We start from the raw sequence: 23,134 nt of genomic DNA on the forward strand, positions 1-23,134 counted from the left end.
TCCTGGGTACGTATCCAGAGGTAAGACTATGATTAAACAGCTGTCCTAGCTGTGGGTTTAATTCCTCGTTGAGTTCGTGGAGCACACAGCCGGGGACACCATCAGGTCCCATGGATGCTGTGTTTTTTGCTTTGGAGAGAGCAGTTCTCACTTGGGCGTTGGAGATGTTTGGGGGCTGCAATCGCTTGGTATAGATATCTCTCCTTTTGGGGAGAAGTTTGCACTGAACCTGTCAGCCAGTATGTTGGCAATGTCTGTAGGATCAGTAATCTTCACATCATTTTGAACTAGTTCTGAGCATATCTGGGAGTTTCCTCCCAGGTTTCTAACATAGCTAAAGAAGGCCTTATGATTGTCTTTTGAGTCTTTAGCTATTTTTCTCTCAAAATTTGCTTTGGATGATTTTATGAGAGCTCTTAGTTTTTTACTTATAGTGATCACGGGTGTCTTACCTTTTAAGGATTTTGCTCTATCTTGTAGTAGCTTCCTCCTTTTGTTGTAGAGTTTGTTTATGGCTGGGGTCCACCAGAGTGGACGCTTGCCTTTGGTACAAAGAGTCTTTGTTTTGCTTGGGATTGCCTTATCCATGCAGTCCTGCAGGTGCTGGTAGAAGGCATTTGTAAGTGATTCAGCGGCTTGAGTACTGTTTTCCGTCGGCTCGGGGGCCTTAAAGGAGACCACACTAGTCTTTAGAAGTGTGAAGTCGGCTTTCGTGAAGTTCTTTACTGTGGTCTTTTTATTTCAGGTGGGGTGGGATGAGGACCTCCAGCGAGATTAGTTTGTGATCTGATCTCACCAGTGAGGGGTATACTTCCGGTGTTGAACACTGTGCTCCCATGTTCGTGATGATGAGATCAATTATGTTTTCTCCTCTTGTGGGGATGGTGACTAGTTGTTCCATGGCATTTGAGTTTATGAATTCCAGGAACTTTTGGGCTAGGGTGTTTGGGCTTGAGTAGTGTTCCCAGTCTATATTAGGGTAATTGAAGTCACCTAGTATGATGGTGTTTGGTGATACATTTATCCCCTCTAGTGTTTTCAGGAAGGCCATGTGAGGTTCCTGAGTTTGTGAGGGTGGCCTGTAACATGCTACAATTTGCAGAGCAGTCTTGCCTATGGTTAATTGCACCTGGATGGTCTCCGATGCATCATGCGTTGCCACCAGTCTTGAGGTGTGGGTGTCTTTGATGAATATGGATACCCTCCTTTCTTGGTATTGTCCGGATTTTGGGGCCGGAACGCATGATAAGAGGTAAAACCTGATAGTGCTGGGGTGCTCTCAGGAGCCTTGAACCAGGTTTCTGTCACTGCACAGACATCGATGTTCTCCATACTGAGAAGGGCCTCGAGTGCGTGCATTTTGAGATTTAGACTTCTGGCATTGAGCAGCATTACCCTTAGTTTTTCCTTTTTGTGTTCTAGGGTGGTAGGTTTAGAATTTGAGCCTTGCCTAAAAAGGCACTATGGGGTGGCAAGAGCCTTTGCCAATATCCGGAATCCCAGGGTGACAGGTGCAAGCCGCCCTTGAAGCAGCGTGGCTTGTCCAGCATGTCATCCCAGGCAGACAGACATTGGATCCCCTTTGAATGACACCAGAGTTTAAGCCAATTGTTAAAGCTGATCATCTTATCTCTGTATTGTGGCATCATTCTTGGTGAAGGTAGGATACTGCTCAAGGTCAGGGTCATACCTGCCTGGGCTACATAATCAGAGAGCTCCTCAATGTCTCTTTTCATGTAGTCCAAGGAGGTACGTCTCAGGTCGTTTACACCAGCGTGCACAATGACTGAGTCATATTTGTACCTGCTGTTGAGAGACCTGAGTGCTTGCGTTATGTGGCGGATTCTAGCGCCGACACGCAGCTTACTGTGACCTTCTCCTTACTCAGTCTGGTGAGCGGACGCCAGTGTGTCTGACTATGGAGTCACCAATGACTAGTGTGTCTGGCATTGTGTTTGGCCTTAAGGGCTGTGACTGTTTGACACTCTGACTGTGAGGTCTATGTGTTGCAGGTGTTGTGTTCTGAGGTGGTGGTTGTTTGGGTGTCTGCTTTGGTGGCCTCTGCTGTTTTGGTAGATTTTTGAGCAGAGCCGAGTATGTCTTTGTGTGTTTATGTGTATGATTTGAGGTTGTGATGGTACTATGTGAGACTGGGTCTATAGTGTGTGTGGTAACCTTCTCCTCCTGACTGGTCTTGCCAGTCCTATGTTGAGAGAGCTCAGCCTCCAGTTTGGCCGTATAGTTGCATCTCTCGCATGTATTTGTGTTTTGTGGGAGGAGGAGAGGGTTGTCTGTGTACATGAGGCAATTGTAACATTGCCTCAATATTCCCAGGTTCACCAGCTGAGCAGGAGAGGACACTAGCAACTGATCCTCGACATGCTAGAAGGACTAGACAAAAACTTTAAAAGAGATTCCGGGGACGTGGTGACCGAGAAATGGGGGTTTGCCTTTTGGGGTGCTATCTATAAGAGTGCCGTATCAAGGTAATAAGTACTGTAGGAGCAAGTGCTAGGTTTAACAGATAGAGAAAAGTCTACTTGGAGTCAAGTAGAGATGATCTTTTAGGTATTAGAGAAAGTGCTAGTAACAGGGATGCTTAAAGGTAAGATTGAAAAGAATGCACTCTGCAGTGTGCACTAGAGAAGTTAGATATGAAAGTAGGTAACTTGAGTTTTACCTGTTTAAAAAGTTAAGGTTTAGTGGAGAGTTACTATTTTTAAAACAGCAAGATGGACTGAAAGGGGTGGTTACTTTTGTATTTTGGTACTATGAAATACTGTAGGATGGCCAATAAATTTAAATAATTGAAGGGGTGGGATTTCAAAAGTGATGGTTTTGTGATTACTCACATAAGCCAGTGAAAGTAGAGAGAAATGAGATATATGGTCATATTAACATAAGAGGCGGGCAACTAGAAAGACAGTGGTATTTAACAAGACAACTTAAATGGGTGCGAGGGAGGGGGGAAATTCTGCCTGACTCAGAACAGAGAGAGCTGTGGTCTCTTTTGAAGTTTTAATATGCTGTTAAACAGAATGCAAGCAAAACACAAGGTAAAGAAAACAAACTACAGTATTCAAAATATAGAAAGGCAATACAGAAATACAAAAAATAACAAGTAACTTGTAGAAAATGCCCTTGGCTAGATTGTGAAGTTGGGGGAACCTGTGTTGCCTTGGCCAGTAGGGAGTCACTAACAAGACTTTTGGTTTGTCCTCCATGATTTTCAGGAGGACTTTCTGAATCAGTGGGAAAGGGGGGGAAGGCATAAAGAAACTTCCCCTCCCAGAAAATGTTGAAAGCATCTACTCTCCATGCTAGAGGGGAGTAAGTCTTTGAGCAGAAGGTCTGCAGCTGTCTGTTCTGGGGGGAGGCGAACAGGTCTATTTGAGAAGTGCCCCACTGGTGGACTATATCTAGGAAGAGACAGTCCTGCCCAGCATCCATTCGTGTTGTGGAGAGGATATCCTGCTCAGGAGATCTGCTTGCTTGTTGCCCTGTGAGGGGATGCAGGTTGCCTGCAGGGACAAGTTGTGGTGAGAGGCTAAGTCCCATATTAGCAGGGTAAGACTGCACAGCTGATATGCCTTTGTCCCTCCCTGCTTGATGAGGTACCACATTACAGTGATATTGTCTATCACAATTAGAAGAACCCCTGGTAGAAGTAGAGGGGCAAAGGTTTTTAGAGCTAGGAAAACTGCTGTCATTTCTCTGGCATTTGATGTGTTTGGCCTTTAGGGAAGGGTGCCAGTTTGCTTGAACCGTGTAAGATGCCACTGTTGCACCTCAACCTGAATCTGAGGCATCTGTATGCATTACTTGGGTTGAGGGGGGAGGTAGAAGTGGAAGCCCTGGGTTTAGCTGGACTTGTTATATCCATTCAGGGAAGGAGGGGAATTACCTGTTCCAAGTGATTCAGACACTGGGGCCAAATGTTTTTGAGGTACCACTGTAGCTTGCACATATGCATTCTGGCCAGTGGTAGCATAGGGATGGTAGCTGCCATTAAGCCCAGGAGTCGAAGTAATTGTCTTGCAGTTGCTGTCTGAGAGTGTAGGATCTCCTTAGAAGTGGGAGGTCAGGGATAGTACCTTGTCCTGGTGGAGAAAGGCCTTCATTTTGTCCGTTCTGATTCTGCAACTCAGAAAAATCTTGTCCTGGTCTGGGTTCAAGGAGGACTTTGGAAGGTTGAGGGTGAACCCTAAATTCTGCAGAAGGGACATGGTGAAGTGCAGATGATTTCAGAGGGTATCTTTTGACTTTGCCAGTATTAGGATGTTGTCCAGGATAGGGATAAATCTGGATTCCCTGAGTTCTGCAGAAGGCAATGGCTGGGGCTAGGCATTTTGTGAACACTCGGGGGGGGGGGGGGGCAATGGACAAACCAAAGGGCAAACCAGTAAATTGGAAATGAGAGGAGGGCCCAGAGAAACATAGGAATCTTCTGTGGGAAGTCCTGGTGGGTATGTGTAGGTAGGTCTCTTTTAGGTCCAAGGTGGCCATAAAAGCCTTGTCCGGAATAAGAGGTAGCAGGGTGGGTAGTGACAGCATTTTGAAGGTGGGCACCTGAACATAAAGATTTAGGAAGGAGAGATCTAAGATGGGTCTCCAAGGGCCGTCTTTTTGGGACCAGGAAGAGACGGGAGTAGAAACCTTTTCCTTCCTGTCCTGAGGGGACGGGTTCTATGGTACCTAGCTTCAGCAGGTCTGTCAAAACCTGTGGAAGGAGATGTAGCTGTTTTTTTAGGGGGTATGGGATGCCTCTCCTGGGTGTTTTTTCTTTCCAGGTGAGGAAATAACCTTTTTGGATTATGGAAAGTACCCACTGGTCCGTGGTGATGGTTTGCCAGAAGGGGAGGCAGTGGGGAAGGAGTGCTGAGAGTGGTAGGTGGGCAAGGCAGTCACGCATTGTTGGGGCCTCCTCTGTCCTGAAAGGATTATCAGGGCTGAGGATGTGGTGCATTAGCTCCAGACATGGAGGTGGTTCTTGCACCTCTGCTAGATCTGGAAGAGGAAGCACCCATCTGAGCAGGGTTACGCCTTACAAAGGTGGCTTTAGCAGGGTAGTTTGTATAGTACCTGGGTATGGGGGACACCAGTAAATGTTTAAGGTCCGGCAATTCCTTACTTTTTTCTTGCAGATTCTTGAAGAGATCTGCAGATTGTTTTCCAAAAAGGAAATTGTGATCCAGGGGGCATCCAAGATATTGGACTTGAAGTCTTCTGGGAGATTCTGAAGTCTTAGCCAGAAGTATCTCCTGAGAACAGAAGCAGATGCAGAGTGAGCAGATGCTTCTGCAGCATCATAGCTGCATCTGATAGAGTGTCTGGCTACTTGTGCAATCAAGAGACAGTTTGGAGGAGATGTCAGCCCTGATGGGGCTGTCAGGGATATTAGCCAGCATGGAGAAAGCTTGAGAGACCAAGTCCAGACCATATTTAGTCATGTGTGTCTGATAATTAATGGCTCTAAAAGCGAATGTGGAGGAGGTGTATACCTTCTTACCAATCCTATCCATAGATTTGCTGTCTTTATCAGTGGGTAGGAGTGAGGCGGAGAGAAGCAGTTTGGATTGCTTATCAGGGAAGGTGGCAGTCACTGCTGCGCCTGCCAATGATGGTTTGACTAAGAAGTTTTGCTCATCAGGCACCTTGCAGAAGTGGTCTGGGCGCTTGGGGCAGGTGGCTGAGAGTCTGGGGCCTTAGATGTAGAATTAAAGGCATCCAAGCAAGCAGGCAGAACTGAAGGAACAGCAGAGAGGGAAGAAGAATCTACTTGAAGAAGCTCAAAGTACCTCTTTTGGGTGTCAGTCATTTGGGAAGTATCCCATTTGAAGTAATATTTAATTTTGGTGATGGTCTCACCAAAGGTAATATCCTCAGTGGGGGGAATCTACTTCTATAGCTTCATCAGGGGAGTAATATTCCTGGGGAGAGGCAATCTGAGATTTGTACGAAATGGAGTCCTCTGAGGAAGAAAAGGAAGAATCATGCTCTTCTTCCCTGACCTGAGAGGTCATGGGTGGGAGGGAAGAGGCTGAGTAAAAGTAGAGTAGTGGGGGATGAGGCTGAAGGCCTAAAGGCCATAAAGGGCTGCATGAGGGAAGAAGTGAAGGACTGCCAATCTGGTAGGCCTTCTGCAGTGGAGGAGGCATGCTTGGTTTTATGCTTCTTTTTAGCCGGGGTGGAACCTGGAACCAACTTGTAATCAGGTATTTGATGCAACTGTTTCAGAAGTCTGGATCCCAGTTGGAGGTACCACAGATTCTGGTTCCCTCCTCGATGGTAGTTGGTGTCTGGGTAGGCTCCAAGAACATGCCGGTTGCCAGCTGAGCAATGGCTTCCCCAAAGGAAGCCAAAGTCGACGGATCCACTGGATGCTCCTCAGTTCCTATATCAGCAGTTGGCGGGGCGTCCGGTAACGAAGTGGCAGGCGAAGAAGGCCTAGGAAGCTTGGACTTCTTTTGCGGAGGTTCTGACGTGTCCTCCGAGGAAGGATCCATTCTTAGGACTAACCGAGGTTTAATACGTCCAGATGTCTGTGTAGGGTCTTCGGCACAAACGATTGACAAATGGAGCAGGCGGAATGGTCATGCTCCCGGCCTAAGCAAAAAAACACACCTATCATAGGAGTCTTTATGGGGTGTATCTGGCACCCGCATTGGCATTTACTCTTTTTACCGGTCATCAGCTAAAAATTGCTACAACAACCAAGCCTAAGTAATAACAATCGGATAAGTGAAAAACAAAAACCCATCGGGTTACTTAGCTTTAATACGACGTCTGAGAAGGAGCGATCACACGATGCATCGGTTTGTGGATGAAAAGTTCTGAGGATTGTGTGTGCAGACATCACATTTAAGGCCCCTGGTTTATGGCCTTACGTCTGATGTCCCATGCACGTTGCAACAGCCAAGCTGAAGCTTTTGTATAGGAGCCGACGTACGAGTCACCTGAGGGCAGGAACTCTCACAACTAGAATACTACAACATAGGAATAGAAGGACATATGCAACATGCAAAACAGATGTGATCAAACAGGGGCATAAATAATGATAAAGCATTATTATTATAAACATATAACTTAATAGGTTCATAGGTAAGTATCAGGCTAATTGCCCTAACGGGCCACTTTAAGCCTAGCTAGTTTCCTTCTTTGGGTTCAATCCCATTTGTTGTTAAATTGGCGTTACCCATCCCATGATCAATAATTCTATATTACCCAAAATGAGAATAAGAAGGAATACCCAACATATAATTTGAGGAGACCTATGCATGGGATACAACATGGAGTTCTCTTTGCCCATTAGTAGTACACGGGGCAGTCCTGAGGTAAATGTGCTTGAAAATGGACAGGAATGAGCTTTGCTTTACATGAATTGGTGAGTCTGTTCTACAGCACTAGTACCTTTTGTCAGCTACTCAGAAATGAGCAAGTTTTCTCTAGAGCAGTGGTATCCTTTGGGAGCTACACCTGTCCCTCCCACCTGTTCATATGCTTGCAGAAGAGGTATCCATTCCTAGACAGAGTATTTCTGCTGCCATGTGACTTGCCGATATGCACTAAATCCATCAGTACTGGGTCAGAGGACACCTTGTATGCCAGACACGTCACCTCTTAGCAGTCTGTAGGATACAGAGTACAGTGATATGGCTCTGAGTCGGTCCATGTAGAACATGTTGTTTAGGCCTTCTATCCTTTTAGTAAGGTATCTGTCAGCATTCCAGTTGTTGCATGTGTTTTGGCAGACACATGCCAAAGGGGCATTATATTCTATGCTTGGCTTAATGAGGGCTGAGTAAAGGAGGACAACATCCCTAGAAATGGACAGAATCCATTTGTTTATAAGCTGTGCAACGTAGAATGACTTTCTTACAATGGACACACCAATCGAAAGTTAAGACACTCTCCACACAAATTCCTAAATCCCAAACAACTAGGTCAACTCTTGGCTGCGTGTTGCCAATGGGGCTGTTCCCCAGGGTAGATGAATTTCCAAAGGATATAATAAGGCATTTTTTGGCATTTAGTTTCAAGCCATGATCTAGACACCAGTTATTTATTTGGGAGAAACTTCCTACAACAAGGGTACATAATTTGGAGACTCACTGACTGCTCCTAACTTGCAGTCATCTGTAAATTTAGTCAGCCAGAACCCTTTGGTGCCATCTTTTACTTCGGACAAATGCATTTCTCTACACAATTCAAAACTGTACCTTAGCAGATGCCAAGACACATTTACTGCGTTTAAGGAAGGCATGTACGCTGATGGTGCAGGTTTACTGGAGCACTTAGGTTTGCACCCCTAAAATGACCTTGCAGATCAAAATATTCCTACTGTGGTTAGGATACCTCCTGCACCCTACAATCATTCTTCTAACTTCACCCACTATCCCTCTTCCCACTGCCCTTTAATACAGGACTACTACGAATCAGGTTCTAGTTTTCTTCACATGTGCTTACATAAAAGTTCCAAAAGGCATTGACCATTCATTTTCCATGTTATACAATTACCTACCTCTGCCACAGTTGAAGTGGAACACTTCTTTTAAAAAATTTTTAAAAAAAAATTGTCGGTTTCGTTTGGTTTACTCTACTTTGTTCAGCATTCCTAATGCATGTTATTAACTTGATTCATTATACTTGTAAAACAAAGATACCTTTCTGCCGCTGTGAACATTGACCATCTGCACACGCTCAAGTCCAGTCATGTGACGGAGTTCCAGCTTGGGCGAATCTCGTCGCTGACGTTTTTTCTGTCTGTCTTCTGAGAGCTGTTGAGAAAAACTGTAGTGTTATTACTGCCAACCAGTTAGTTTCTTTTCTACCTTTACTATCGTAAATTCTAATGCAAATGTTACCAAGTATAAGAAAAGAATGACATATAACTGTAAACCATACCGCTCACCCAGCATGACCCTTGAAAAATTGGTACATCCAAAGTAATGGAGAGCTAATTAGCATAAACCTTGCATAGCTAGTAGTATAATTTAGCCCACTTCCAGCAAGATTGTGAGATACCACCACTGAAACACATGTATAAAAAAACTAAACGCATACTACAATATATCAGAGAAAACAGTCTGCAACCCTTTACTGAAAGGGTTTCAATAATTTATCCAAAAGCAGCAACAGCGTTCTATACTTAAAGTTAACCACGTCCCTGGAATTCCATTTTCAAATGTTTTATTATATAATATATATATATATATATATATATATATATATATATATATATATATATATATATATATATACACTATCTGGAAATAATTTCTTTTGATACTGGCGGTCTTTTTTTTTTTTCAACCTTCATAGGAAATAAGCAGCTGATTGGCTTTCCTGCAGGATTTTGTGCTGTCCAAATTGTACTCGAGTTGCCTGTGGACATCCTGAGAATGTAAAACTCATTCTTCCTTGTTTTTAGGCCATGAAAAGAATACATGGAGATCGAGACTTACGTAAAATGCAACCATGCTTTCTTTCGTCAAGTAACAACCTCTTTCTACCCTACTTCCAGTACATAGCTTGTTCCGACTCAACTTTTCATTGTTATTACTTCAGCATGACAACTCTGATATCCACTCTGTACATAACGTACACTTGTACATTCATGCACATTTTCTGTTTTCTCAGTCACTCTGTACACAATGTATGCTTGTACATAGGTTCATAGGTAGGTACTACCCTATTGGCCCAAGGGCCTAAGTAAGCCTAGCCAACAAGGTTCCCTGGCTTACGCCACCCAAGAAAGTTATTTCCCTGTGCCCCTGTCTAGCAGATCTACAGAAGTGATCCCCAGGTTGTATTTCCTATTTCCCATCCACTCATCAAGATTTTTCTTGAAGAGTGCTAATGAAGAGCTTTGTTTGATATAGATAGGTAGTTTGTTCCAAAGTATAGTAAGTCTCTGAGACATAAATCTATCCCTCCAGCATGTCCTGTTTATTGTGGTGACAAGGTTTATGTTCCTAGAGCGTGTAGCTCAGAGAAATTGGGATTTCTTTAGGTGTAGCATGTCCAACAGTTCTTAACATAGCTTTATATGTTAGGCAGAGAACTCCTCGGAGTAGGCAATATGCTACAGAGTAAAGCTGGAGTTTTTGAGACGGTCAGTGTAGGGCATCTGTTTGAGGCCAGTAATCCTATTTGTGAGGTACTTCTGTGGCCTTTCCAGCTGCTGCAGATGTCTTGTGAGCTACATTCCAAAAGGGGTGTTGTGCTCTATAATGGGTCTAATGAGTGCTGTGTAGAGGGGAACAATGACCTCTTTTTTCCTGGATGAGAACCCTTTTGTGATGAGGTGTGTCACACACAAGGATTTCCTGACTACTGTGGCAATGTGATTATCAAAGGAGAGACTACTATCCATCTGCGTCCCAAGGTCTCTTATCACACATTCGTCGTTAAGTAGACTGACATTTATGGGGTAGTTCATGGGTACAGAGTTTTTATCAAAGGGGATGACAATGCACTTTTTGGCACTGAGCTTGGGGCCATGCCTCTAACACCAGGCATCTGTCTCAGTGAAGCCCTTCTGTAGGATGTCCACATCATTTGGGGACTCAACTATGGCTGCTAGTTTGCAGTCATCTTCGAACTTCATTAGCCAGAGGCCTTCTGTGTTGGCCTGTACTTCAGAGAAGTAGATACTAAACAGGAGAAGTCCCAGGATTGAACCCTGTAGTACTCTACTTGTCACTGGCCTGAAGTCAGATTTGGAGTCTGCAACTTTTATAGTGTGGGTTCCGTCGGTGAGCCAGTTGGCAGCCCATCTTGTGACATAGGGATTTATACCTAGTTTAGTGAGTTTAGCTATAATACCAGAATGGGGATGGTGTTGAAAGCCTTGGGGAGGTCAAGATAGGCGGTGTGAACCACCTTACCCTCATCTACGGCTTTGCTGACTGCCTCAAAGTCGTCGATCCGGTTCAGAAGGCATGATCTGCCTTTCACAAACCCAAACCAGGTGGGTTCCAGAGTTTGGTGGTTATCAATGTCTTTGTTTATGAGTTCCATGATGATACATTCCATGGCCTTGCAGACCAGGCTTGTCAGGCTAATAGGGTGATAGTTCCCAGGATCAGTGGGGGATCCCCCTTTGTGGAGTGGGATAACTGTTGCTGTGTGCCATTCAGTGGGCACAAAGTCTGACGTGAGACTGTTTGAACAGGGTGCTTAGATGGGGAGCCAGTTCGTTCTGGAGTTTGTGCAAAACGCAGCCTGGGATGTTGTCCGGTCCCATGGATGCTGCGTTTTTGGGTTTAGAGTGTGTAGCTTTTACCTGCATAGATGTGATTACAGGGACTCTGCATTCTTCCTATATAGATATGGGCCCTTCAGGAGGTGAGAGGGGGGTAAGGTTAGCACTGACCCTATCTGCCAGGATGTTGGCAATATCAGTTGGTTCTGTAATTTTCGTGCCGTTGTGCTGTATCTCAGAGCAGATCTGGGTGTTGCCATTGAGAGTCTTGACATAGCTGTAGAATGCTTTGTGGTTGCCCTTAGAATCAGTGGTGATTTTGTTTTCATAGCTAGCTTTGGAGGATCTTATAAGGGATCTCAGCTTCTTACTGAGGCTGACCAGGGAGCTCCTCCACTCATGGGATTTTACTCTTTTGCAACAGTTTCTTCCTTCTGTTGTAGAGTTTGCTTATGGCAGGGGACCACCAAATTGGCTTCCTTTTTTTGGAGGATAGTGTCTTGGTTCTGTTTGGGATAGCACGATCCATGCACTTGTTTAAGTGCTTATATAGTGCATTTGTGTAGTCTTAACTGTATTGTCCATCTGCATGGGTGTCATGCAGTTCGCCACTTCTGTCTTAAGATGCATGAAGTTGGCTTTGGAGAAATTTTTTTTACTGTGGTTTCCTTAATGGTGTGTGGGGGCGGGATGCTGATATCTAGGGTGATTAGCTTATGGTCTGACCAACGAGGAGCTGACTTCAGGTGTGGAACACCGGTCACTCATGTTGGTGAGAACTAGGTCTAGGATACAGTTGGCCCTGGTGAGGGTGTGGATAAGTTGATCCAGGGCACTGGAATTTATGAATTCCAGAAAGTGTTGAGCATTCGTGCACATTTTTTCTCAATCACTCTGTACATAATGTACACTTGTACATTCGTGCACATTTTTTCTCCAACACTGTACATAATGTACGGTTGTACATTCGTGCACATTTTCCGTTTTTGCAGTCATTTTGTACATAATGTATGCATGTACATTTGCGCATATTTTTTTCAGTCATTCTGTACATAACGTAAGCATGTACATACGTGTACATTTTCCGTTTTCTTAGTCACTCTGTACATAACATATGCATACACATTTCTGCATACTTTATTTTCTCAGTCATTCTGTACATAATGTATGCACATACATGTGTACATTTGTTTTTCTCAATCACTCTGCATATAATGTCATGAATCTATTGCCACCACAGCAGGCTAGAAATGTGTTCAAGTGCAGGTGAGTGACTCTGCTTTGGCCATTTGTTGCACCTCACACCACTTATGTTTTACCCTGGATCTCGCTGGTGTAGCACCTATAGCCACTACGGACCTGAAGTTAACCATGTCTTCTGTGGCTGTTGGGGTCCCCTGTGTGGCCGAGGGATAACCACTCTTGTCGATCCTAGGATAGGGAACAGGAAAGGTTTCCCTGTTGTGTCAGAATGCTACGTCCATCCCTTGGGAAGCAGCAGCTGCCATTAGTAACATGGCTGGACCTATTTTCCTGTCAAAAAGAAGCAGAAAACCAAGCATGTATCTGCTCTTCCTCAAATCTCTTTAGACAGAAGTAGTTTACTAGGTCTTGCACAAGGTTTAATTCAGGCTAATGATCCTTCTTATAGGTTCATAGATAACGACTGGGTAGTGGCTATTCCAGGCCATGTTAAGCCTATCCAGTTTCCATTTTTGTGCTCAAAGTAACTCAGCCCATTTGCTTAGAGACTGGCGTTACCCATCCCATGGTCAATAGTTATATATTACAACTAATGAGAATAACTGGGTTCATACCATAGATAATTTAAGGGGACCCATACATGGGATAAAGAACTGAGGAGCCACTTCTGTCCATTATTTACATAACATTTGTTTACCGGGAAAGTCCAACTTGGAATGAAGCCAATGTTCAGCGGAGGCCCGAGAAAAAAATGCTGCAGACACGTCTTTGTAATGTGGGAGGAAACCAGAACATCCAGAAGAAATGCACACAATCTCAGGGAAGACATGCAGACTCCACACAGAAGGCACCCCAGCCCAGAATTTAACCGGAGACCATCTTGCTGTGAGGTGACAAAGCAACCGCTGCGCCATTGCACCATTAGTATGCAGGGGGCAGTCTTAGGGTAAATGTTCTATTTACCAACCACAAATCTTAGCTGCTCTTGTATATGGACAGGGATGAATTTTGTTTTATGTGGCTGTGGAGTCTGTTCCAAAAAAAAAAGGTATCCTCTGCAAGACACAGCTGTTCTTCCACACTGTGCTGTCGATGTTGCAGAAGAGATTTAGATCCCTAGACAGAGCATTACTGATGCCACTTGACTGGATAACCTGCAGTAAATCCATCAGTTATGCCTTGCATGTCATCCATGGGTCACCTGTTAGGAGTCTGCAGGATACTGGGTATAGTGATAAGGCTTTGCAGTAAATCCATCAGTTATGCCTTGCATGTTATCCACGGGTCACTTGTTAGCAGTCTGTAGGATACTAGGTATAGTGATAAGGCTTTGCAGTAAATCCATCAGTTATGCCTTGTATGCCACCCACGGGTCACCTGTTAGCAGTCTGTAGGATACTGGGTATAGTGATGAGGCTTTGCAGTAAATCCATCAGTTATGCCTTGTATGCCACCCACGGGTCACCTGTTAGCAGTCTGTAGGATACTGGGTACAGTGATAAGGCTTTGCAGTAAATCCATCAGTTATGCCTTGCATGTCATCCACGGGTCACATCTTAGCAGTCTGTAGGATACTGGGTACAGTGATAAGGCTTTGCAGTAAATCCATCAGTTATGCCTTGTATGTCACCCATGGGTCACCTGTTAGCAGTCTGTAGGATACTGGGTACAGTGATAAGGCTTTGCAGTAAATCCATCAGTTATGCCTTGTATGTCACCAATGGGTCACTTCTTAGCAGTCTGTAGGAGACTGGGTATAGTGATAAGGCTTTGCAGTAAATCCATCAGTTATGCCTTGCATGTCACCCACGGGTCATCTGTTAGCAGTCTGTAGGATACTGGGTATAGTGATAAGGCTTTACAGTAAATCCATCAGTCATGCCTTGCATGTCATCCACAGGTCACATCTTAGCAGTCTGTAGGATACTGGGCATAACGACAAGGCTTTGCAGTAAATCCATCAGTTATGCCTTGTATGTCATCCGTGGGTCACTTGTTAGCAGTCTGTAGGATACTGGGTACAGTGATAAGACTTTGCAGTAAATCCATCAATTATGCCTGGTGTGTCATCCACGGGTCACTTGTTAGCAGTCTGTAGGATACTGGGTATAGTGATAAGGCTTTGCAGTAAATCCATCAGTTATGTCTTGTATGTCACCCACGGGTCACTTGTTAGCAGTTTGTAGGATACTGAGCACAGTGATAAGGCTTTGCAGTAAATCCATCAGTTATGCATTGTATGTCACCCACGGGTCACTTGTTAGTCTGTAGGATACTGGGTATAGTGATAAGGCTTTGCAGTAAATCCATCAGTTATGCCTTGTATGTCACCCACGGGTCACTTGTTAGCAGTCTGTAGGATACTGGGTATAGTGATAAGGCTTTGCAGTAAATCCATCAGTTATGCCTTGCATATCACTCACGGGTCACCTGTTAGCAGTCTGTAGGATACTGGGTTTAGTGATAAGGCTTTGCAGTAAATCCATCAGTTATGCCTTGTATATCACGCACGGGTCACCTGTTAGCAGTCTGTAGGATACTGGGTATAGTGATAAGGCTTTGCAGTAAATCCATCAGTTATGCCTTGTATGTCACCCACGGGTCACCTGTTAGCAGTCTGTAGGATACTGGGTATAGTGATAAGGCTTTGCAGTAAATCCATCAGTTATGCCTTGTATATCACCCACGGGTCACCTGTTAGCAGTTTGTAGGATACTGGGTACAGTGATAAGGCTTTGCAGTAAATCCATCAGTTATGCCTTGTATGTCATCCACTAAAATGCCTGTTTTCCAAGACAGATACTTTAAACCTTCAGCAAAAAAATATTTATAAAGTGTTTTTGAGTCAGACCTTGTCTGCAGGAAGTTAGGGATCCTTTATTGGGGGTCTAAGGAGGAAAGTGCCCTTTGAGGAAGCCTTACATCATAACTTAGAAGCAGCCAAACAACAGTTTTTATCCCCTGCATGAAAATTTGATACTGCTTCCAACTGTAATTTAATCATAGAAAAACTAGCACCTTCTTTGAAAAGGGCAACCAGAAAATCAAGAACAGAAGAGAAAGGGGAAGTAAAAGGGTCAGGGTTATTTCTTAATGCCCAAAGGAAAATCTTTTCCATTTGCTCTTGTAAACCTTTTTGGAGGAGTCTTTTTGTGAGGATAATAAAATGGCAATTACTGGGGAAGACAACCTGAGCAGTTTGGTTATTATTGGACTTGCAGAAACCATGTGGTTAGTTTGAGGGCTGGTATATTGGGATGATTCATCCCTGAGGGATATGAGAGAAGATCTGGAGGTGGGTCCAGTATCTAGGGAGAATAATGAAGATGAGACCAATGGAAGGGGAACAGGGCTATGAAGATGACCAAACTGTTCACCAAGGGCTATGGAGATGACCGAACTGGAGGTGGGTCACCAAGGGAATAATGAAGATGACCGAACTGTTCACCAAGGGCTATGGAGATGACTGAACTGTTCACCAAGGGCTATGAAGATGACCGAACTGTTCACCAAGGGCTATGGAGATGACCGAACTGTTCACCAAGGGCTACGGAGATGACCAAACTGTTCACCAAGGGCTACGGAGATGACCGAACTGTTCACCAAGGGCTATGGAGATGACCGAACTGTTCACCAAGGGCTATGGAGATGACTGAACTGTTCACCAAGGGCTATGAAGATGACCGAACTGTTCACCAAGGGCTATGAAGATGACTGAACTGTTCACCAAGGGCTACGAAGATGACCGAACTGTTCACCAAGGGCTACGAAGATGACCGAACTGTTCACCAAATTGCTTTCTGTAAAGATTTTGGGATCAGAGGAAGTGGGGGGAAAAATAAACTAGACCGGATGGCCAAATGTGGTCTACAGCATCTCTTGGTGACTCCCTGTGAGGGGGATAAGGGCATCCATGAAAAACTGGCAATCTCTGCCCAGTCGGACTATCCTGGTTACCAAATGTCAAACAAATAAAATAACTGCTGCACTTGTAGTTGTGGGGAGACGCAGAGAGGTTGCCGCAAGGGTGCCCCCAACAATGGAAAATTTTCTCTGCCACTAATTGAGTGAGAGCCCACTTATGAGGCATCAGAATGGACCTGCTGAGTTTCTCCACAAGTACGCAGGTTTTCCCCAGAAAGTTTGCTACTACTAGAAAGCGGTTGGAGGAGATCACCCATTACACCAGTATCATAGCCTCTTGGCAGACAGGGTAAGATTGGAATTCCCCTTGTTTGTTATGTACAGACTACAGTCGCAATTGCCCCTTCAGGAACAGCATCTTGAAATGCCTGCTAAGTTAAAAGGACTGCCCTCATCTGTAGGATGCTATGTGAATTGGTCTCTTGGGAAGAACACGTGCCTTGGACCCTCCTTCCCAAGTAATGCTCCCCTACCACAACTGGGATGTGTCCATGGTCAATGTGGCCAATGGGGGAGGAAAAACAAAGGGCCAGCATAGGGAAATGTCATCCGACTGCATCCACCAGTGGATATGGTATTTGCATATTTGTGTAAACTTGGCTAGAAATGATAGGGATGGTCAAACAACAGACCACTGAACCGCTAGAGTCCACTGAAGGACATGCATAAAACGTAGTGCGCTAAAGGAAGTAGAACTACTGCTGCCGCAATGGACCCTAAAGCTTGGAGAGTTAGCCTGGCTGGAGGAGCCAGATGAGAAATAATTTCCCTAACCTGAGATTTGAGTATGTGTATGCCATGAGTAGGCAAAGAGGCAAAAGAGGCAATCTGCTTTGCTGTGTTCAGATGTGCCTCAAACTCCAGTCTCTGCATTGGCATCGGGTTTGATTTAGCTTAACTGACTGTGATACATAGGGAATGACAAATATGGAACAAATAGTCCCTGAACTGTTGTAGGAGATGCATGACAGGGGCGGTGAGAAGCCAGTCGTCTAGATATGAAAACACTCAGTCCTCTAAGTCTCAAGTGAGCTGCCACCACTGCCATACATTTGGTAAAAACCCTGGTGGCTGTGGTTTTGTCCAAAGGGCAGGTCTCTGAATTGTTAATGACTGGCTCCAGAAGTGCCAGTCTATTTTGATGTGATAGTATGCATCCAGAAGATCTAAGGAGTACATCCAATCATACTTGCATAAAAATGGCAGAATGGACTGAACTGTGACCATTCAGAAGTTTGACTTTTTTACAAATTTTTTCAGTTTGGTTAGATCCAGAACTGGTTTCAGGTCTCCTATCCTTTTTAGCACTAAAAAAAGAAAAAAAAAAACGCTACTAAGTTCCAAATTGTTTAGTTTGGTGGGACCTCCTGGATGACTCTTCTTTAGCAGCTTTTGAATTTCTTGTGCTGCAGCCTTCCTCTGTCTAGGTAGAACATCGGGAAGATTCTTTCTTTTGTAGACTGGGGGTCTGGGAAAATGGTATGAAGTAACCTCCAGATATTATTTTTAGCACCCAGGTATCTTCTGTTATAGCAACCCAGACATCTGGGTGCAATGACAAGCATCCCTCAACTGTCTCCAGAGGTGGGCAGTCGGGCAACACCTCAGCAGTGCTGAAAGGGTCTATCCAGGAAAAAATCTCGGAAACCCTGACCTTGCAGGTCTCCTCTGCCTTGAAGTAGATGTCTTCCATTAGAAATGCCTTGTCTGCTTCTAAAGCAGTTGTCTCTGCGTGAATCCTGGAGAGGTCCTGGAGATTTGCAGAACCAAATTTTCTTACAACCTCTCTGATTTCTTGAGAGAGTTTGGTGTGTGTGTGGGGGGGAGAAACCTTGATTCCTATGGCAGAGAAGGTATTTCATTCTTGCTCACTGCGGTAAGTATTTCTTTCTGTTCCATCAAAGGCAGTGTGACACCCATGCAGTGGCCCAGCAATCAAGGAGCCTCAATCCTCACCACTAACACCAATGAGGGGGGTCCACATGGGATAACAAATACACAAACAGTAAAGTACAATTTCCCTTAAGTGCGGACAGTGATCAGTCAGTCTTGGGCTGGTTTCTCCCTTTCTCTCCAGATCCCCAATAAGACGCCCCACTGGCCCTTCTATAGGGTCCAGAGCTCAGCCTAATGGGCAAGCTAAAACCTCCTGCACTCTCTCTGTCCAAGTAGCTGACACACACTTTGAGATACGAGTTATATACAAACACACAGACACTCCTGGGAAAGGCTGGCACAGTTTCTCCAGTTGTGCCCCCTTTTTGCCCAGTCTAAAAGGTAATACCAGCTACCACCACCCACTAATATCAGCTACTAAAAAAGCCCTTAATACAGGATGTCCAATTATTATTGTGCAATATTATTATCCAAATAGTGTGACTGAACAGCAAAGCTTATTGAAGTGACTTGGACAGTATCACTATATACATGCAATGTACTCCAGAGCTTAAATTATCTCTACAAAAACAGCCACAGTTGAAAGGTTTAAAAATATTTAATAATAAATAATAAAAACACAAGACAATACTTATTACACAGTGCTAGTCAAGAGTTTAGAGATCACAGAGAAATGCTTAAAATAATACAGTAGAAAAGTTCTGACGTCAATACAGAAAAAAACGAATCTAATCTTATTTCCTAGCTATATCTAAGAGAAAACACAGTTATAAAATAAACTTACATACAGAGCATAGGCAGAGTGCTGGTGATGTTGGATGTTCTCAAGACAAATGCTAAATGCTCCGAGTCTCTCTGCCCTTAAATTGATAACACAGTACCACTGACTCATTTCAGATTACATCATTATTTTCTGTTTCCCAGGCTAACAGAAGTTCAGAGTTTAACAGCCCTTTTGATCTTGCACCTGGTCAGGAAGCTACAGCAATAAAAGACATTATACATGCAAATTCTAGCAATTAACTCGTGTCTCAAAACAAAAGGAAAAACTCCTTCATACAAACATCTCGGCTCCGGGTTTTGTGATTAACTTGATTGTGATTGACTTATCAGCTTTCCTACAGCAGAGTGCACTGTTATATTTTTTGCAGTTCAACATCCAATACAGTCTTTTCACATTTAAGAGAACAAGCTTGTGGCTTATATTAATATTTACAAATGACAGACTTATCTACAAAATTCTATCTTGCTAGGCTGGCAGTCTTCACATATCTCCCCACCTACCCCAGGAGAACTCAGGCTAGTTTTTCAAGTGACCCTTGAGAAACGTTGCTTGAGAGGGTTGGTCTTATCTGAGTATAGCTTACCCCATTCCCTGTCTTGACAGCCCACCTGCATTGGCATTACTACTCCCACTGCAGTGCTGTACTGACATATCATATGCCTGCAACCCAAAGCTCCATCTTAGCAACCTGGCATTTTGCTGGCTGGCTCTGTTTAACCATGTTAGGGGATTGTGATCTGTCACTCCAGTGAATTTTCTTCCATACAGATAAGGCTGAAGTTTCTGCAGCACCCACACTATGGCTACACATTCCTTTTCTACAGTTGCATAGCATTCCTCCCTAGGTTGCAGCCTATGACTGAGATAAGCCACTGGGTGCTCTTCTCCCTCTGAAGAAATCTGGCTAAGTACAGCCCCCACCCCATGGTTTGAAGCATCCACCTGCACAACAAATTATTTGCTGTAATCTGGACTGGCTAACATAGAGGGTCCGTCCAAAACTTCTTTAAGCTTCTGAAATGCCTGCTCACATCATGCTGTGGTCCACACGATCTTACCTGGCCTGTTCTTCCTTGTCAGATCTGAGAGGTAAGCAGCTATGGTACTATAACTGGGTACAAACTTTCTGTAGTACCCTGCTGTCCCTAAGAATGCCCTCACCTGCTTTTTGGTAAAAGGTGCAGGACATGCCTGAATGGCTTCCATTTTGGCAGGTTCTGGCCTGCTACCACTCCCCACTCTATGTCCTAGGTAGGAGACCTCTGCAATACCCACCTGACATTTACTGGGCTTAATGGTCAACCCTGCCCTCTGTAGTCTGCCCAGTACCTCCCTGACATGTTGAAGGTGCTCTTGCCAGGAATGGTTGCAGATGGCAATATCATCTAGATAAGCAAGGGCAAACCCACCTGCTCCTGCTAGGGTGTGATCTACCAGTCTCTGGAAAGTTGCTGGGGCATTTGTTATCCCAAAGGGCATTTTTGTGAACTCATACAAGCCAAAAGGAGTCACAAAGGCTGACTTCTCTTTAGTACTAGAAGTCAAGGGCACCTACCAATAACCCTTGGTAAAAATCAATGGTTGTAAGATACTTAGCCCCGCCCAGCTGCTCTAGGACCTCATCTGTCCTAGGCATGGGTTAAGCACCTGACTCTGACTATTTAATTTCCTATAATCTACACAGAACCTGGTGTTGCCATCCTCCTTTGGCACCAGCACCAATGGGAAGGCCCAGGGACTGCTGGACTTTGGACTCTTGAATTACCCCTAATTCCAACATCTCCTGTATCTCCTCCCTCAGAGTCTGTTTGAGACTCTCAGGCACCCTACAAGGGGCCTGCCTAATAGGCCTTTGGGGTCCTGAATCCACCTGGTGCTACACCAGGTGAGTGCACCCTGGTTTTCCAGTGAACATGTCCCCAAACTCCTGTAACACTCCTTGGATTTCTTGAACTTGGGTAGGAGATAGCTGCTGGGACATTGCTACCCCTTCCACTGAGGTGTCTGTCTGTGCCTCACTGAGATCATCAGTCACCAGATCTTCTTCAGACTCCTCCTGCAAGCTACTACAAATACTCCGTACATGGGATCTCCCTATCATGATAAGGTTTCATTATGTTAACATGGTACAATTTGTGCTGCTGCCTTCTGCCTAGCAGTTCCACCATGTAGTTAACATCACTTACCTTTCTTACCACTCCCTCCCAAGTTGCTTGCAGCTTGTTGCTTCTGACAGGAATGAGAACCATTACCTGCTGCCCTACAGCACACTCTCTAGCTCAAGCATTTCTGTCATCCATACCTTTTTCTGTTGTTGCGCTTCTGCCAGGTTCTCCTGAGCCTTGACCTGAGGTTTAGGACATATGCCACAACAGACTCCTTGTTACACACTCAACTTCCCACTCATCACAAATTAAATCTAGAGGTCCCCTCACCCTCTGCCCATACAACTTAAGTGGAGACAAACCTGTGAATTCCTGGGGAACCTTTCTGTAAGCATACAACAGATGGGGCAAATATTTGTCCCACTCCCTCTTAAACTGGTCTGCAAATACCCGTAGCATGGACTTCACTGTAGAGTTTAACCTCTCAACAAGACCATAGTCTGGGGGTGGTAGGGGGTGGTATTCAGGTGCTTCACCCCACAGTACTTCCACAGACAAGCCAGCAGGTCTGACATGAAATTGGCACCTCTGTCAATCAGTATTTTTTTGGGAAACCTACACTGCTGAAAATCTCTAACAAAGCATTTTCCACCTTTTCTGCCTCAATGGAGGACAAAACCACTGCCTCAGGCTATCTTGTACATAGTCTACTACCACTAGGATATAAGTTTTCCTCTGTGGAACTTGGGGTACTCACAATATCCATAGCTTCTCTCTGAAATGGCTCTTCAGTCACAGGCAAAGGCATCAAAAGAGCTCTCAACTTGTCTCCTACCTTTCCTATGTTCTAGCACTGCTCACAGGTCCCTGCAGTACCCTGTTGCATCTCTGGAAATTCCAGGCCAACAGAAATTTTGCACAATACCTCTCTTTGTACATTTTATGACCATATGACCTGCAAAGGGAATAACATGGGCTATGGCTAGAAGTGCCACATGGTAGGCTCTAGGCACTACCAACTTCTAGCCCTCTCTCAGGGGTCCACTCTCTATAGAGTAACCCTTTGTTCCAGTATATAGATTACCCCTTCCCTTGAGAATCAGGTCCCTCACTAGCTACCTGCCTCAGGCCTTGCAATGTAGGGTCTGCGAGCTGAGCCTGTCTCAACTCTCTTTTTTGTAACCCTTCCCAGCTTCCCTTCCACAGGAAGTCTGTCATCCTCTGACAGTGGTGCCTCACTGTCAGCCTGGGTACTACTACTCACCTCTACCTTTGCAGTTACTCTGTCCAAGGGAACATCAGTACCCACAAGCAGCTGTGGCTCACCTCCAGTCTCACTGCTACAGCATAGCTTCCTCCCTGAAGTAACCACCTCACCAGTCCTGGCTGCAAGTATGCAGTGTGTCTGGGTCCCCCCCCCCAAGCTACCAGACTCGCATGTCTGTCTCGAAGCCTGACTGCGTGTAACTGCATTAACACATGGTACTGCCTCATCCAAATCCTTCCCTATCAGGACATTTGCAGGATGGTAGTTTGGTACCCTTGTTGTCTCGAGACAACCTACTATTGACATTTTGTCTTTCCCACTTAGTGGCTCCCTCACCTTTTGTTCCCCATCTTGCCTCCATGGAGATACGTATGCCACATGGCCCCAATGGCTGCATTCAAAACATTTAGCCCTAGCTCCTGGACGTGTACCTGGACTAGTGGCTTCCTATACTACTGGCAGATTCTGTTGGGGCAGTCTGGGCTGCCCACCATGGGTTCCTTTAGATCTATGAGCAGTACTTGGGGTACCTTTCCTGTGCAGGGATGCCCTGCTTGCTAGGTATAGGTCTCCCTTTTTCCCCAACTCATCTGAAGTAGCACAGTGTCTTGTAAGCTAATCAGCTCATGTCCTCAGGCAAAGTGCTAAGGGCTTGTTCTCTCACCAAAAGGTCTGCCAGTCCTTCAAAACTGATGCCCTAACATCCACTCACCCACCTATGAAAATAAGTGCTCAGTTCAGCAACATAT

At 44.8% G+C, this 23,134-nt stretch overlaps 1 protein-coding gene across 1 annotated transcript in view; it reads right to left on the reverse strand.

Moving 5' to 3' along the window:
• Positions 1-23,134, reverse strand: part of CHD8 (chromodomain helicase DNA binding protein 8) — a gene marked incomplete in the record, with an annotated part of 4,119,653 nt that overhangs the window by 116,084 nt on the left and 3,980,435 nt on the right. Inside the window, 1 exon segment of the mRNA XM_044057960.1 lies at positions 8,664-8,777. Coding sequence (XP_043913895.1) covers positions 8,664-8,777 — 114 coding nt within the window.

This window comes from Protopterus annectens, chromosome 16.part0 (assembly GCF_019279795.1).
Source record: "Protopterus annectens isolate FY-2018-M chromosome 16.part0, PAN1.0, whole genome shotgun sequence".
Taxonomy (NCBI): domain Eukaryota; kingdom Metazoa; phylum Chordata; order Ceratodontiformes; family Protopteridae; genus Protopterus; species Protopterus annectens.